The sequence below is a fragment of the Rousettus aegyptiacus genome, unplaced genomic scaffold (assembly GCF_014176215.1).
Source record: "Rousettus aegyptiacus isolate mRouAeg1 unplaced genomic scaffold, mRouAeg1.p scaffold_m13_p_10, whole genome shotgun sequence".
NCBI lineage: Eukaryota > Metazoa > Chordata > Mammalia > Chiroptera > Pteropodidae > Rousettus > Rousettus aegyptiacus.
Genome location: NW_023416285.1, coordinates 71,376,892 through 71,389,542, shown reverse-complemented (window position 1 = coordinate 71,389,542; position 12,651 = coordinate 71,376,892). Strand labels below are relative to the sequence as shown.

The 12,651-nt window shown below is 37.3% G+C and overlaps 1 protein-coding gene across 10 annotated transcripts in view; it reads right to left on the bottom strand.

Annotated features, from left to right (window-relative positions):
* Positions 1-12,651, bottom strand: part of ATP8A1 (ATPase phospholipid transporting 8A1) — a 208,611-nt gene that overhangs the window by 98,927 nt on the left and 97,033 nt on the right. For all 10 annotated transcript variants that reach the window (XM_016160733.2, XM_036227971.1, XM_016160729.2 and 7 more), the window contains 2 exons: positions 7,147-7,231; positions 1,221-1,360 (listed from right to left, as the gene is read on the bottom strand). In XM_016160733.2, the coding sequence (XP_016016219.1) occupies positions 1,221-1,360; positions 7,147-7,231 (225 nt within the window). The remainder of the gene's footprint in view (positions 1-1,220; positions 1,361-7,146; positions 7,232-12,651) is intronic.

Below are 12,651 nucleotides of genomic sequence, written 5' to 3'. Positions count from 1 at the left end.
AGCTCCTAAAGTGAGGAGAAAGAACAATATCTTTGAGTCATATATGGCAACTGTATACAATACAGAAAACCACCTGCAGTTGAAGCATGACATTCCCCAGTATTATATAGAGGAGAGGGCATGTGGAAAGTGGAAGGGGGAAAAGTCCAGGGAGGTGTCAGGGGTGCTGGCTGGCTTTCAAGACAGGAAGTACCAGGAATACTTGTTTGAGAGAAGGGAAGGAGAAAAAAAAAATGTTGGCTTAAATATATCTGAAAACAAGATTAAGTAAACTGTAGCTAAAAGACAAGCTTGATTCTATGCAGGACAAATATCAGTACAATTGAAGGAATTACGTTGTTAGAAAGTTATTTAATGGGAAGTTAAAGGTTAGTAAGAAGATACTTGAGTGGCTAAGAGCATAAACTTTGGAGCCAGAGTGAGAATTCTGGCTAGCCTTCTTATGAGCTGTGTAACCTCAGCCAAATTACTTAACTTTTCTGTTACCTTGATTTCTTCATATGTAAAACTGAGATAATTAATAGTATCTACCTTAAAGGTGTGCTGTAAAGATTAAACAAATTAACAGATTCAAGTGCTACAAACAACACCTGGCACACAATAAGTACTATGAGAAAATGTTCACTATTCGTAATTAAAGAAGGAAGATTTCTTGCTACTTGTACAGCATCGATGATAGTGTATTCATCACTTTGGGGCTGAATTGCTTTGGTTTCTCAGATAGCAAAATGAGAATATTTATAGTTGTAACAGAAATGATGTATGTACATAAGTGAAAATGACTGACACATTATTATTAGCAACAGTCACATAAACTACATTTTTATTTTATTTCGTATTACATATCATACACCTTTACTTGTATGCACATGCATGTGTATGGAACTTGTGTGCATGCGCACCTGTCTGTGAGTGTGGAGGGGGGCATGCGTACCTTCAGTGCCACAGAAGCAATAGAATACATGGGCAAAGAGATTGCTAGACCAGCCTCACTTCGATCCAAAATTGTGACAAGAGTTAAAATCTATGCAAAGTTATTCCAGAGACTTTTCAACAAAAACTTTCATTGGTATAAAGATTTTTAAATGCTTAGACCCCAGGTAATTCAATAGTAACTAGTATGTCAAGATAGTTTGGTTTTTATTTTATTGGCTCCATGAGTAAAGAACTGAAGTTTTCTGAAAACCATTTCCATAAGAGCAAAATAATCTTCAACATACCTTTTCAATTAACTCATAACTCTCTTCAAGTTTGAGCAGCCTGTTCTGCACAGATGTAGACGCACGCTGATAGACTGCTCGCCATTCCTGAAAGTCGCTCTCTGAAATCTCAGCCACAGCAAAACATAAAGTTCTTAACCCTGAAAAAAGGTAGCATACACCCCCCAACACCAAATAAAATTTTATTCAGAAGTCTGACACTTCCATTTTTATTTAACAAAGTCTCATTTTGAAAACATTAATTTAATTGAAACAATATGTTGAAGTCCTGTTAAAGTATGACAAAACTTTAGTGTAAAACATATATTAATGTTCCCCTAACCTTTAAAATTGGCACCCTGCTTCTAGTTCTCAGCTCTTTCAATTTATCCTCCATGCCTAGAGTGACTTTTTAAAAATCCTAATTTTATCAGGTTATGCCTCTGCTTGAAATCTTTCATTTGTTCCCCAGGATGAAGTTCAAACCCCCAACTCCAGCTCATTCACCATACACCAATTGTCTTCGACTTCATTCTCTGTCATTCACTTCCTATATATCAGAGTCTTTGTACATGCTGTTCACTTTTTCTCCATTCCACCCTCTATAACTCCTCTTTTCTGTCTGCCTTCAATCTACTTTAAGGCTCCCTTCTTAAAATCATGGCTTTGAAACATCCTTCTCTCACCAGACCCCACAGGCAGAAATCTCCAAACACTGCTGTGGTGTGAATGACAATGTTTCAAATATTGTTTTTCTTGTGGATCTCCTATATTAGCTTAAAGCTCCTGGAGGACAGGGACCTGGAGTTCTTCATATCTGTTACTCCAGTACAGAGCACAGTGGCTTCATAGATGCTTATGAAGAAAGGCCCAAAGAGACACTTCTTCTTACTGGGATATATGGCTGTATTTATTATTGCTCTTTACCACAATAAATCTGTAGGTATAAAGAATCTTAAAGATATTGAGGAATAAGGACCCCCCAAAATACCCATCAGGAACACCCTGAGGCAAACAATCGAAGTTGATGTTTGAGGTAACCTGCTCCCAGTGGTCGCTGCCTATCAATTTCATAACTCACTTGGAGATTATTCTTAGCCAGAAGAAAGTTGATGATTGATGGGTTGTAACGAGGAAGAGGCAAAAAGTTTCTGTCGGTCATGGCAATTTCAAATAACTAGGTTCCCGAGAAGACAATGCTCTCACTCAAGGTCCCTTAACTCTCAGAATAACTAGGTGGTAGTGATCTCAGGTCAAATAAAATATGGGCTGGGAATATGTCAGAAACAAGAAGCAATACCGAACATAAAGTGCCCAGAAGACTCTATCTTTCAAAAAAGTTGTAGGATTGGAGGAGAGGGGAAGATGGCAGACTAGGTAAAAGCAGGGTTCACATCCTCCCAGGTCCACATTGAAATTACAACCAAATTATAAAATAATCAATGTGGAAAATCACTTGAAGTCCAGCGGATTGAAACATCTACATCTGATAATATAAAGGAGCCACATCAAAGCCACTGGAGGAGCAAAGTCATGAATCGGGCTGGACACACACTGTGGGTGGTGGAGGATCACCGAGCTTCATTCAGGGGCTCCCCAGCCCAAGTTACCAGGAAGAGGAGATTCCAATGACTCTAATTGTAAAACCCATTTGGCCATCTGGGTGAGATAGAAAGAGACTAAAACCCTAGATGCCCCTTTGAAAGACCCATGCTCAGGCTTTCTGACCTGCAGACACTTATCCGGGACATGGAGGTGGGTCAGAGATTCCAGCGGGATTTATACTGAGTAAGTCTATATTACCTAGCACCAGAATGAGGGCTGGGAGGTCAGCCACCATTGTGCCTTAGTCCAGCCAGCCTATAAGCAAATATATGTCAACAAATTGGATAATCTGGAAGAAATGGACACATTCCTAGAAACACATAATATCCTAAGACTGAGTCAAGAAGAAACAGAAAATCTGTATCAACCAAATACCACCAATGAAATAGAATGAGTAATCAAAAACATCCTAAAAAACGAAAGTCCTGGACCAGATGGCTTCATAGGCGAATTTTACCAAACATTCAAAGAAGAATTAATACCTAGTCATCTCAAACTATTCCAAAAAATTCAAGAAGAGGAAAGGCTCCCTAACTCCTTTTATGAAGCCACCATTACCTTGATTCCAAAACCAAAGATATTACAGAAAAAGAAAACTATATGCTGATATCTCTTATGAACACTGATGTAAAAATCCTCAACAAAATATCAGCAAACTGAATTCAGCAATACATTAAAAATATAACACACCATGATCAAGTTGGATTTATTCCTAGGATGCAAGGTTGGTACGATATCCACAAATCAATTGATGTCATATACTACATTAACAAGCTGAAAGATAAAAACTATATGATCATATCAAAAGATGCAGAAAAAACATTCAACAAAATCCAGTATCCATTTATGATAAAAACTCTCAGCAAAGTAGGAATAGCGGGAACATACCTCAACATAATAAAGCCATATATGACGAACCGACAGCTAACATCATACTCACTGGGGAAAGGCTAAAAGCATTTTCCTTAAGATCAGGAACAAGACAAGGATGCCCACTTTCACCACTCCTCTTCAACATTGTATTGGAAGTCTTAGCCACAGTGATAAGACAAGAAAGAGAAATAAAAGGTATCCCAATTGGAAAGGAGGAATTAAAACTCTATTTGCCAATGATATTATACTATATATAGAGTACCCTAAAGATTCCACCAAAAAACTGTTAGAACTGATCAATGAATTCAATAAAGTAGCAGGATACAAAATTAATATTCAAAAGTCAGTGGCATTTTTATACACCATTGATGAACTTTCAGAAAGAGCAGTTAAGAAAAACAATCCCATTTACAATTGCATCGAAAACTATAAAATATCTTGGAATCAAATTAACCAGGGAGGTAAAAGACCTGTTCTCAGAAAATTATAAGTCATTGAAAAAAGAAATTGAAGATACAAATAAATGGAAGCATACACCATGCTCACAGGTAGGAAAAATCAACATCGTTAAAATGACCATAACTACCCAAAGCAATCCATAGAGTCAGTGCAATCCCTATCAAAATACCAATAGCATTTTTCAGAGAGTTAGAACAAATAATCCTAAAATTTATATAGAACCATAAAAGACCCCGAATAGCCAAGACAATTTTGAGAAAGAAGAACAAAGTTGGAGGTATCACACTACCTGATATCAAACTATATTACAAGGCTACAGTATTCAAAACAGCATGGTACTGTCATAAAAACAGGCACATTGATCAATGAAGCAGAATAGAGAACCCAGAAATAAGTCCACACCTATACACTCACTTAATATATGGAGGTAAGAATATACAATGGAGTAAAGACAGTCTCTTCGATAAATGGTGCTGGGAAAATCGAACAGATAAATGCAAAAAAAAAAAAAAAAGAAAGAAAGAAAGAAAGAAACTGGACCACCTTCTTACACTGTATACAAGAATAGACTCAAAATGGATTAAAGACTTAAATGTAAGACCTGAAACCATAAAACTTCTAGAAGAAAACATAGGTAGTAAACTCTCTGATATTACTAACGGTAATTTCTTTTCAGATATATTTCCCTGGGCAAGGGAGACAAACGAAAAAATAAACAAATGGGACTGATCAAACTAAAAAGTTTTTGTACAGCAAAGGAAACCATCAACAAAACAAAAAGATAACCGACTGATTGGGAGAAGATATTCACTAATGATACATCTGATAAGAAGTTAATATCCAAAATATCAAGAATTCATACAACACAACAAAAAAACAAACAATCCAATTAAAAAAAGGGTAGAAGACCTGAACAGATACTTCTCCAAAGAAGGAAATACAGATGGCCAATAAACATATGAAAAAATGCTCACGGTCACTAATCATCAGAGAAATGCAAATTAAAATCACAATGAGATATCATCAATTGACACCTGTTAGAATGGCTATCATCAATAAATCAAAGAACAAGTGTTGGCAAGGATGTGGAGAAAAGGAAACCCTTCTACATTGTTGGGGAGATTGAGAATTGGTACCGTCGCTACGGCAAACAGTCTGGCGGTTTCTCAAAAAATTAAAAATGAATGTACCTTTTGACCCAGCAAATGTACTTCTGGGTATTTATCTAAAGAAAACCAAAATGATAATTCATAAAGATATATGCACCCCAATATTCATGGCAGCACAATTTACAATAGCCAAGATATGGAAGCAACCTAAATGCCCAGTAACAGATGACTGGATAAAAAAGTTATCATTCACATACACAATTAAAAATGAAAAAATGAAATACTACCCTTAAAAAAATGAAATACTACCATTTGCAATGACATGGATGAACCTAGAGGTTATTATGCTGAGTGAAATAAGTCAGACAGAGAAAGAAAAGTACCATATGATTTCGCTTAATATGTAGAATCTAAGGAATAAAAAAAGCAAACTAATCAAAAAGTAACTCACAAATATAGAGGACATACGGTGACAAATAAAGGGGATGTGGAATGAGGGGGCTGGGAGAATGGAGTGAAGGGTTAAAGAAGTACAAATTAGTAGTTGATAGATGGTCATCGGGATGGGGAGCATGGCGTAGGGAATGCAGTTAGCATTAATATATTGGGTAGGTGGAAAACCAGAGGAGAGAAGGAGCAATTAGGGGGATCGTTTTGTAAACTAAGTAACTGTCTAATCAATGTACTACATATTTGAAACTAATTTAAAAAATAAAAGAAAGAAGTAGGGTTGTCAATTGCTAGATCGCTAAGAGAATTCAAATACTTGGGGCCATATTAGAAGATAATCTTCTTTTTTGGAAACTTGGCTGGAAGCTTATTCCAGGGTAGCCATGGAGCAGAAGTGTTGTTCAGACCAGGGCCAGAAAGAATGGGGTGGAGGTGGAGGTCATGCCAATTTGAATCTGTCTAGGAGCTGGAATGTATTTAACATCACAACCAGGGAGGAGGAAAATGCTCCACTAATTAAGAGCCTGCACTAATGCTGGGAAGGTTACACCTGCCAAGCCAGGCTGAGGATGCACCTTTAGGAACCTGAATGCTGGATATGTGTCTCTCCACTTTCTTGAGTTTTTGGAGGAGAACTGGGAGAAGATTCTTGATGTCCTTGCTTTTCAAAGCCTTGTGCTTTGAAACATTCCTTTCTTTTTGCAGCTTGAATTAAGAGGAAAAAGAATTTGATCAGAGGTCAGGCTTGATGCCATTGGCAATAGTTCCACACAAGAAGACAGGAGTGAAAACTCAGATGGGAGATTTAGATACAGTTCTGGAAGTTTTTATTACATTTAAGAGATAAGTCTCTACAAATTATTATAGTAACTGGCCCTAATTTTAACAGCTCTCACTTCCTTTCACCTACTCTAGATCAACTCCGTGGACTATATAAACTGTTTTGTCATACAGACCATGTATTTCAGTAGAACAGCGACAGGACTAAGTATGTTTACCACAAATTCTCAGGCCTCACACAAAGCCTGGCATGCGTTAGGGCTTAATGAAAAGTCTTGAGTTGAAACTAAACTGAATAAATATTTTAATAGTTATATAGATTTATTTCTCCTCTTTCTTATTCAGATTAGAATACACAGTTCCTTGCCTCTTGTTTCTTTCCTTCTGCATGACTTGATATAAAGTATTTAAATCATAAATAGTATCCATTCGAAAAAGTGAACAGATTTATAGGCCTTATACCCCCTAAAATGGGGGGACAAAGTCTCTTAAAATTTTATAAATACAGGAAAGCAAAATAAAAAACATGGGTGGGAACATATAATATAATGTAAATTATCAACATTAATTGTTATTTTGCTTTAGGAATCTGAGTAAAATAACAGCAACAATCCCATAAGATACATGAGTCAATTTTTTTTAATCATGCTTCATTTCCACATTATACTGACCTTCTGTAGCAAATTGCTCTAAATGTTTTAGGGTAATTTCTTTGTATTTTGAAGTCTCTGCCAGTCGATCATAAATTACAGTGTCCTGGAAAACAAACACGAGATATAATACACTTAAACTAAGCATTCTGAGTTTAGCAAAGTTCATGTTGGCAACATTATTAGCAGCAAATCAATATAAACACAATCACTTTTAGAACTGGTTTTAAAGCATAACGACACCATTTCCCTAATGACACTAAGGAATAAAGTTCTAGTTCTATATTTTCGCCCTTTTCCTTTCTGAATAAATCTGTAGTTAGTTACTCCAACGTTCAAAATCTCATCTTTTATCAACATTTCACATCTTCGTGGAACGAGGTCTCTCCTCTACCCCTGAAGTTTGTGCAGAACACCATGGTGTTCAGAAGTGCTACCTGGAAGAACGGTCCAGAATTCAAGAAGTTTGGATAATGCTGGACTGAATAAAGCTGAAGAGCTTGCCCCACTGTAATACTTCTTAGATCCTTTAAAAGGCTAATGTGCACAGTGGGTCTTTAATGAGGTGATACGGATTTGTCCCAAATTTATTCACTAGTGTACCTTTTCAGGGTTAGGGCATCGTTATGGGACTAGTACTGACAAAGGAACAAATTCTGAGAGACATAGGTCTAAATCTACTGAGCAGGCTAGTAGGTATAGTAGAGAGAGTCTTGCACAAACCTGGTATTGCCTTAGAGCTGAATATTTCTGATTGTGTCATATTAGCTCTAAGACTCAATTTACTTAATCTGTAAAATCCAATTACTGGATTATCTTTAAAGTCATTTTTAGCTTTAGCTTTATGCACTACTTATGTTTCTCTAATTTTGCCCCTTTATAAACTGCCTGTTTTTCCTTCAGTTATTCTTTGGATTGGGTTTCATGTTTTAAGAATTTTAGTATTCAGCCTTCGTAGTTTTATTAGATTAAGAAAAAATAAATCATATACCTGCAATTACCTTCTTAGTGTTATTACCCATGTTGGGGTCTCAAGTCTCAGGACTGAGATTTGGAAGCAGTCTAATGGACTATGATTTAGAACCCTTGAGAGAAACAGAACTTAGTGACCTCAGAACAGATGGAATATTTCAGGTCTTAATTATGAATTTCTTCTCATTTTTCAGTGGCGGAATCGGAAGGGGAGCAAAGCAAAAGGAAATAATAATTTCCCCTCATGGCTCCTTTCTGAGAATGAAGGGTATAACTTATGAATTCTATTTTTTTTCCAGAGGCTAACAAAATTTTCGATAAAATTAAAATAGGCCATCTTAAAAATAATTTTTAAAAATATATTTTAAAAAATCGAAATCATGAAAACGAAAGTGATGAAAAGGCTAGGGAGATAAAATTCCGTAACGTAGTCAACCATTCTTATGGAAGAAACTAATGCTCAGAATAGGAGAATTTTCTACCTTTTTTATTATATTAAGGAAAGCAGGGAACTGAATGTGCTTTTCTGCATGAATTGCATAGTGTGTTTTAAAATGAAAATCACAATTGGCCATGCTTAAATTGAGAACTAAATACATACAGATACCTTCTCACCCAAAATAACACTTATTTATTCAGAGGTGTATACATCAAATATTTGGTACAGTATTATGGACTATAAGGGGTCCTTCACAGGAACTAAAGCATCCCTTAGGGCCAGATTTAGAACCTACTGAGTCTGTATTTACAAAAAATTCCCAGATGGATTTACTATATGGTGTCCTAGCCCTTGGCAAGGTCAAAGTGGAAAATCTTGGAGAAGAGATGCTGCTGGAGTGGCATGGCACAGTCAGATGACAGTCACTTATTTAAAGAGCCTACGGCTTCATGATGAAAAATTTTAGGTGAACTTTCATTCAAAAATGTTTTTCTATTCATCTTTTAGACTGAAGTTTCAATGCTGCTCTATCCTTACTTACAGTGCCTTGCACATATCAGGTGTTCAAAAATGTGTTAGTGAAATAAAATATTTAAAGTACTCTTTAATCATCCTGAAATTTCATTCGTATGGAATACCACATTATACAATATTCCCAAATAAAAAAAGACTATACAATAAAGTACAAGAGTCAACAATAAGAAGGTACCAAGTAAAAAAAAAAAAAAGAGGTCTTACATAATTACTTATTTAAGCACTATATATACTAAAGTTATCTAGATGATTTTGCTATAAATTAGCCAATTACTGTCAAGGAATCTGATCTTGTTGTCAGGTTAACAACAAGGTAAGTGTGACCTGCTGCAATAAGCTTGGCCCTTTAGAACTGGAATGTTTGCTAAAGACATTAGATACATCTATATTTATATATAGACAAACATTTTCTGGGTTTACATGTACAATTAAGAACTATCTGTACTTTGCCACTGATGTGGTGGTGAACTATTAAAAATAACTAATTTCAGATGTGATCATTTTACATATGGCACATAATTTTACTTAGGGGGCATTTAATTTGAAATTTTCAGTCACTTTGAGGTTCTTAAAACATTAAGTATATTAGTCAAGCTTTTAATTTCTTCTCTGGGATTATAAGTATTAGAGTAGGATTTTTACTTTATTATATTTTTATTTGTGTAAATGTAACTTTTCCTAAATCGTTTTCTATTGCAGATATAAATTGTGTATTGCATACTTTTTTTCCATTTAAAAATTAGCAAAGCAAGGCAATCTCACTGCAGAAAATCTGGAAAAAGGCAAGAAAAATAAATCATCCATAAACACACACACACACAGCCCATCTCTTTGAGTTATATTCTAGATTAACACTTCAGTACTATCTTCCAAGTCACTAACTTCACTCCTACCTCTTCAACTTTGTCTAATCTGGAGTGGATTCCATTTACTGATGTTTTTTCTTAAATTTATTAATGATTTCTAATTTATCTTATAGTTATCCCCATTCTTTCCTCCTCCCAATTCCTTTTTCATTAAAAATAACTAATTTCAACTGCTGGTCAAGATGGCAGAGTAGGTAAATGCGTGCATTTACCTACACTGAAATTACAACTAAACTACAGAATAGTCATCATTGGGAGTTGCCTAAAGTCTAGTTGAACAGAAGTCCTACAACTGGAAACACACAGAAGAGGCCACTTTGAGACCGGTAAGAGGGACAGAGACATGAAATGGGCTGGTCCCACACCTGTGTGTGCTGATTGAGAATTGGGAGAAATATCTCAGCTGTGGAGGTTCTCCCAGAGGTACGAGGGGGCCTAGCCTTACTGGGATCCCCAACCTAGGGTTCTAGTTCCAGGAAGTGAAGTTTCCATTACCTCTGGCTGTGGAAACCAAAAGAGACTGTGACTGGGTGAGACAAAGGGCTGAGAGAGTCGCAGACATTCCTCTTAAAGGGCCTGCATGTGGATTTGCTGCTGACAGACTCGCTTGCTCTGAGCTCCACTGCTGGGGTAGTAGCTCAAAAGGTGCCATGGAAAAATGGGGGAAGAACTGAGTTATTTGGCTTCAGAGTGAGGACTGGAAGGGCAGCCTTCTCTCAGACAGAAGTGCTGGCAGAGGTCATTGATCCTTTGTTGAGCCCTTTCCAACCCAGCTTGTAGACCCAGGCATGTGCTATACCTGAGTCTCTATCAATGTAACTGTCATTGGTTTCCCCATCTCTCCAAATATGTGAGCCCACCCAAGTCACTTGCAGTGGATTTTTCATATAAATGGCCTGTCTTGACTCATGCTGTGGACTTTACTAAAATCTCTCAAAGGTTCACAACACCTAAATAAGTAGCAGCTGGCCTCGGCATGCCCTGTATCTATTGCTGAACAGCCCTAAGCCTGGCACTAACAGCAACGAGCCTCGGTTTGTGGCTTGGCCTCTCAAGATGCTCCCAAACCAAGAGTGGGTGGTGGCCATCTGCAGATTGGTTGGTGGCTCATGCTTGTTGCCTCAGGCAGGGCATGGGCTGCAGCTTATGAACTTGGCCCATGGCAGGATCCCTCCCAGGAGGCCCTGGCCCACAGGCCTGGTGGCCAGCTTTGGTCTGAGCCAGAGCACCACCCAAGATCACACCTGAGGACTACATACCCAAAGGGTAGACAAAGCAGGCACCAGAGCCCTGCTTGGGTGAATCCTGCTTTGTGGGGTCAGCCTCTATACAACAGCTCCTCTACTGGTCATGGACAATCATTACAACCAATCAGCACAAGGGTCAATCCCTCCCATTGATGTGCAAACAGCAGTCAAGGCTCAACTACAACAGGAGGGCACACACAACCCATAGAATAGACACACCTAGGGTATTGACTCTGGTGGCCAGGGAAGACTGTGCCAACGGAATTCACTGCACGGCTACTACATAAGGCCACTCAACTAAGACCGGGAGATATAGCAGCCTTACCTAATAGAGAGAAACAAACACGAGTATACAGCCAAAGTAAGAAGACAAATAAACATGTCCTAAATGAAAGAACAGAACAAAGATCCAGAAAAAGAATTAAACAAAATGGAGACAGGTAATCTACTGGTTGCAGAATTCCAAACGCTTATTATAAGGATGTTCGGTGAACTCAAGGGAGATGTAGATGAATTCAGTGAGAACTTTAACAGAGATAGAAAACATAAAAGTGGAGATAGGAAATATAAAAAAGAACCAGTCAGAAGTGAAGACAGCAATAACTAAAATAAAGAATATCTTAGGAGGAATTAGTAGTAGATTGATTGGATGAAGCAGAGGATTGAATCAGTAATTTAGAAGATAAGGTAGCATAAAACGACCAATCAGAACATCAAGAAAAAAAAAAGAATCCAAAATATTAGGATAGTGTAAGGGTCCTCTGGGACAGCATCAAGCTTACCAACATTCACATCCTAGAGATACCAGAAGGAGAAGAGAGAGAGCAAGGAACTGAAAACTATTTCAAGGAATAATGACTGAAAATTTCCTTAACCTGATGAAAGAAACAGATATACAAGCCCAGGAAGCACAGGGAGTCCCAAACAAGATGAACCCAAAGAAGTCCACACCAAGACACATCATCATTAAAATGCCAAAGGTTAAATACAAAGAGAGAATCTTAAAGTCAGAGAAGCAGTTAGTTACCTACAAGGGACTCCTGTAAGACTGTCAGCTGATTTCTCAAAAGCAACTTTGGATGCCAGAAGGGCTTGGCATGAAATATTCGAAATGATGAAAAGCCAGGACCTATAACCAAAATTACTCTATCCAGCAAAACTATCATTCAGTATTAAAGGACAGATAAAGTGCTTCCCAGACTAGGAAAAGCTAAAGCGGTTCTTCATCACCAAGTTAGAGAGACTTAAGAAGAAAAAAGAAACAAAGATCAAAAATATGAATAATAAAATAGCAATAACTACATATCTAGCAACAATTACTTTAAATGTAAATGAATTAAATTCTCTGATCAAAAGACTCCCTTCTGCATTTTACAGAAAGCACATTTTGCCCCAATGGCCCCACAGACCTCCAGCCACTGCTCCTTGATTCCAAACCTAACCTACTCAGCTCAAGACTTCATTTCAA